Source organism: Tarenaya hassleriana, unplaced genomic scaffold (assembly GCF_000463585.1).
Source record: "Tarenaya hassleriana unplaced genomic scaffold, ASM46358v1 Cleome178, whole genome shotgun sequence".
Taxonomy (NCBI): domain Eukaryota; kingdom Viridiplantae; phylum Streptophyta; class Magnoliopsida; order Brassicales; family Cleomaceae; genus Tarenaya; species Tarenaya hassleriana.
In genome coordinates, this window is record NW_010965198.1 from 79,235 (window position 1) to 84,723 (window position 5,489).

Genomic DNA, 5,489 nt, shown 5'->3' on the forward strand with positions numbered 1-5,489 from the left:
GTGATACAAATTGGAAGATTGAGTTTATACTCTTAAAGATTCTCTTATCTCCTACGAGAATGGAGTATATTGAGATACTCTCCAAGAGAAATCTTCTATATCAAGTATGAAGTGGGCCGCTTCTATGAGAGTGATAAAAGGGATAATTCTCTAGAGTACTTGATGAAATCTATCAGGTGCTATCTCACGGTCATAATCCGCGCAACAAATGGACTAACGAGAGAGAGAGGGTGTTGTTGTCTTGGTGTATACACAAGTTGAACAGTTCAAGACAACGCATTCATTGTTAGCAAGTGCATCCGATAATATTTCACTATGGAAGGTTCAAAGATAAAACTACCTTTCCGGATACAATAATCTCTCAATGAGCGAATTTTGCATTGCACATCATTTGCATACAATGTATTAGTTGTATGAGATGCATTTAGGTTCACCTAACTCAAGACCTTATTTTGATTCTTGTGAGAGATTGTCGGATCTGGTTTTATTTGATATAATTAAAATGGGTCTAACTCGTGAGAAGTACGATCTGTGGAAAGTTCTAAAAACTTTAATAGAAAATCTGCAAAATATTAAGAGAATAATTTTTATTGATTTTGAAAATCAAATCAGAATAAAATCTGCAGAAAATCTATCAAATATGATAAATATCATCGAGATAATATCAAAATAAAATCTGATTGATTTTATTTTGAGATTATCTCCTACTATGAATAGGGTTCTTGGGTTAGTTCATTCTACACAGAAAAAACACATTCTAGAGAAAAAAAAGAACATTCACATCTTTGCTCGTATCTCTCTTTGAGTTTGTTTAGTATTCTAGAAAGTTTCTTCCGAATACGCGGTCGTTGTATCATGAGAGCTCACCGTGCTCCAATAGCCTTGAAACTTTAGAGGTGGAACATAAATGGAACCTAAGAAAATTGTGTTTCACAAACCTCGATAAAATATTTTTTTATTATAGATACTTATCTGAAATCGTTAGAATTACCGGAGTTTTGTCGCCGTCAACAATTCCAATACTATATATTTTCAAATAAAAGATTTTTTTTTTGTTTATTGAACGCCATGTGTATCGTTGAAGTACAAAGACCGTTTTAAACGTCTTTTTGAAGTTTGGTCCATATAAGTTTAAAAAAAATATTATAGAAATTACCGACCTAAACCCAAACAAAATCCGAAATGTCTAACCTGAATTTACATGAGAAGTATCCTTGGTTGCTCAAAAGTGAAGCGCAGAAATCACACGATGTCGGATTGAGATATATTTCAAAGTAGTATAACTAATCACAAGTCTTTTAAATCCAATGCTACACTAAAAACAAACGATCACTACACTAAAAAAAATTCAATACAGCAACTTCATAAAGTTTATTGAAATAAAAGATTGGATCAAACCATCCTCTTCAATAACTTTCTTGCAATGCTTTGGCAGGTCAAGGCCCCTCTTGTGCGAAGTTTCCCTTTGATTTCACCTGAATCACAGACGTCTATACGCTTCTTCATTGATAGTAGCCGATTTATACTCATCAGGTTTATGAAGTCTCTCGTCTTCCAGCGGATTTTCCACGTTATTCTGCAGAGCGTCTTGGAAATGATCAAGATTGCTGATGCAGTCAGATGACACAGCAGGAGGTTCAGACACCGATTTCTCTGTCTGACTAGTTGAATCGTCCTGTGGTATGGATGGTTCTGCATTGGGTTTCGAGTTTTCTTCAAATACCACAATTGATTTGGTAACAGAGGGATCAGGACGGGTATCCAGAGTTTTCGTGGGTTGATCCCGGAAAGTTGCAGGAACTTCACTCTCAAAAACAGGGTTGCTTGATTCTTGATTGTTTTCGTTTGTTGTTCCAGCATTCACAGTCTCTACATTAAGTTTTGGTTCGGAAGAATTTTTACACCCTTCACCGTTTCCCGCAGTACTAGCATTCACTGTCCCGCTCAAAGCTGCATCTTCAGTTGCATTTGCAGTCTCAGCAGAAGTACCAATAACCGCTTCACCCAATGTACCAACGCTGGCATTACCAGTCCCAGAGGATTGTGAGCTTTTTCCCCGAGTAACCCCACCTGTAGGAGCCTGTGTTCTGTGGCCAACACTCGTAACTGAACTCACAACTGTGTTTGAGGTTGCACTTAGAGTTGTGTTAGCAACTGGTACTGTTGAACTATTTCCCGTACTGTCTGCTGGTACACAACCAGTAGATACAAGCCCATTGTTGTTCATCAAAGAACTCGGAGCTGCAGATGCTGTTGCTGTTGAATTTGCAGTTTCGGGACATGAAACTGGAGCTGCAGAACTGCCACTAGTAGAATTTTCCTTAAGGCTAGCAGTCACTACAGCTCTTGCATCTGTATTTGCATTGGTACCAGCAGTTTCAAAATGAGACAAAGATGCCGAAGGATTGCTTTTCTCAGAAGCAAAACCAGAAGAATTTTGTATACCGGGGCCCATAGTCACCATTGATTTCGGTTGATTAACCTTTGGATCCATTGTTCCAACTTTCTTCTCTGCCGGCAATTCAAGCCCAGCTGTAGTAGAAGGCATCTTTTGCATATTCGCACTTCTCATGACACGGCCATACTTGATAGGAAAAGACTTGCCACTGTATAATTGCACACATCTTGAGCAATGCCATTCAGATTTAGGCACCCCTTTCAGATTGTTAGCTGGTAGACATTTCAAGTGATATCCTTTCTCACAAGCATCACATATTAGCACAGTCTCTACTTCACTGATGGTAGCTTGACAGTTTTGGCATGTCATTGCTTTGTTCATATATTCCCTTGAAGGAGGATTCCAAGAGGGGGTTTTCTGAACCCGTGGATGCAAAACTTTATGGATAATCTTAGCAATTTCCACATGGCTGTTCCCAAATGGTGAAGTCTGACCATAATTCATCCCCTGCATCGGCTGATTTGTGCCTGTGAAAGTACCTGGCGGAGTTTGAGACATAAATAGCCTAAAGCTCTGGTCTGGTACCCTGACAGAACTTTGAATAGGAACCTTGTTATCAGCTCCTGGAGTGACAGTAAAGACAGGCTGAGGTTGAGCAGACCAGGTCGATGCATTCCAATAATTTGCAGAAGTTGCTGGAACACGTAGTATTAAGAAAAATAAAAGTCAGGGTAACCTATTACCAAGACTACGAAGATAGCACCAGAGAAGTAAGATAAACAAAAATATTATTAATCTAAAGATTCCTATTAAAAACACTAAAGCAAAGACCAATTGCTCAAAGTGTAGAACAAATCGAAACAGACAAGGGGAAAAGAAATTGACAAGGTCTTACCTATATAAGATTTTTTAAACCACTAAAATTTTGTCTCCAGGACACCAAACATTCCAAAATAGAACAATGAATGATTCTACAAGTACTCTGAGCATGGAAAGTTTCCACCTTCAAGCTTTACAATTGGTTAACATATGCATCAAAATGGCATTAGCAATGGACATTATAATTTTCAAAAAACCTATTGAATGTAACCACATAACAAAACAAGCAAACAATCACTAAAACTAATTTATTTTCCAAATCATGAGCAAACAATACTAATCACTCTGCTAGATCTAAAGAAACAAAAGGGAAAGACATACTAAGTTACCTGGTCCCTGAGAAGCACCACTAAGCATCTCCGACTTTATCTGTGACCTCTCTCCTCTGGGCTGCGCTAATCCTGATGTATCCCTTATGTAATGACTTCCAACCGTAGGAGCGGAAGAAGTGGACATCTTGAATTCGTTACTAGGCCACTGACCTGTGGTGACTCCTGAAGATGGTGGCTGAGGGTTTGATCTGTCGATAACTCGTACTGTATGTGTTCCTGAATCCAAATTCGAAAGACCGAGAGATGATGCCGCACCACCAGTTTGCTGGGACATATGAGATGTATACCCTGTGCCCGCGGACATTGCCGTGTACTTTTTTGCTTCTTCCATCTGAAAGCATCAACGAAGAGCATATTATATCATCAACTTGTACATAATTACTGTCACCAATTCCCTCACTGATCCAGCAAACAATTGGTAACCAAATCGACAACACAGAATTCTGAAGAGTCATATTTGTATTATTTTCAGATAAAAGGCAAAGTTTATGTTTCACTGGACAGATTAACAACACAAAATAATCAGCATAGTTCGGCTTTAAGTCATGAAGCCGAAATCACCTAGCTCGTATCGAAGAATACAGCAGAAAACAAATGCATACCTTCCTCTTCCCAAGCGAGACCTTCTCGGAAATTGTCAATCTGGGAGCCCGGAACCCTAACCTCTGGTCCTTAAGCTTACCGTTAAGACCCAAATCCTCAATCACAACTCCAATAGCATCCCTACCAACAATATCCTTCGGACTAAACTCCTGGCACATCTCCGCCAGTTTCGACCTAGCTTCCAACATTAACTCGAGCTCCACCGTCGTTGGGCTTTTCCCTCCTCGCATCGTCCCCATCGCCGACAACACAAGCACAATCTCCGCCACTCTGTTCACCTCCTCTTTGAACCGGAGCTTCTTCGCCGGCGGCGGCAGAACCACCGGCTCTACCACGTCTTCATTCTCCACAACCATGGAAGTTATATCATTAGATTCGTGATTCAGCGGCCCTTCACTCGCCGCCAGATCCATCACCGCCTGAGAACGCAAGAACGCGAGAGCGAGGGAGCGGGAGAGAGACCCAGATCGAGAGATGGGGAGAGAGAAACCTATGGGAATGAGAGGGAGATTCAGGGGAATTTGAAATTTTTGAAAAATTTAAAGGATTAATCCCAAAGAAAAGCTTATTTTCGCGGGTAAATTGGGAAAATTAAGGGTTAGAAGGGAGAGAGACCAAAAGGGAGAAGCGGAATGGGGATTTTTAGACGACAAGGCGATGAGTTGTTTGGCTTCACGATAAAATAACCTTCTCCCTGTTTTCTTATTATCATAGTGAGAGAGATGATATGGAGTTGGGCTTATATTATTGGATGGGTCATAGGCCCAAATATATCCTATAAAGCCCATATGATTTTTTTTTCATCTTTTGAGTTGAATTCATGCGATTTAAAAAAATAGTCAGGCAAGTTTGTCAAATCGTAAATAAATAAATGTAAATTACCAAAAAGAAAATAAAATACAAATTTCCTTTTTATGATAATACATAAAATATAATGAATATCTTTCTTTTTAGTTTTAACCAATTGATAGATTAATACCGGTAACGACGCGGTTAAATAGAAACATATCATGATATCTACAACTAACCACGTCAGTTACATGTGAGAGATACTTCACCATGACATCAACGTTCTATTTTCCATGATGCTTTCTTGAGTATGCGCGGGTTACTAATATGTACAAAATGTAAAGGTTCATATGTTTTAACACTGTGCTTGAAAATTCAAATATAATTATAAAAATCACCAGAAATTACAAGAATCGCTCATAAAAATCATTTTATAAAGTTAAGGTGAGAAATTGGAGTATATTCGAAAAGAAGAGAAAAAACGGAAC

General features: G+C 38.9%; 1 protein-coding gene across 1 annotated transcript; it reads right to left on the minus strand.

Moving 5' to 3' along the window:
• Positions 1-1,229: 1,229 nt before the first annotated feature.
• Positions 1,230-4,874, minus strand: LOC104810240 (PHD finger protein At3g20280-like). Its single transcript, XM_010536434.1, has 3 exons — positions 4,212-4,874; positions 3,607-3,940; positions 1,230-3,093 (listed from the first exon to the last, which is right to left on the minus strand). The coding sequence occupies exons 1-3, from the start codon at positions 4,623-4,625 to the stop codon at positions 1,481-1,483; spliced, it is 2,361 nt and encodes a 786-aa protein (XP_010534736.1). The 5' UTR covers positions 4,626-4,874; the 3' UTR covers positions 1,230-1,480.
• Positions 4,875-5,489: the final 615 nt, after the last annotated feature.

Coding starts and splice junctions, on each gene's coding strand:
- LOC104810240 (XM_010536434.1), bottom strand. CDS start 4,625: ATGGATCTGGCGGCGAGTGAAGGGCCGCTGAATCACGAATCTAATGAT. Junction 3,941..4,211: donor TCTCGCTTGGGAAGAGGAAG/GTATGCATTTGT, acceptor TGATGCTTTCAG/ATGGAAGAAGCAAAAAAGTA. Junction 3,094..3,606: donor TGGTGCTTCTCAGGGACCAG/GTAACTTAGTAT, acceptor TACGTGTTCCAG/CAACTTCTGCAAATTATTGG.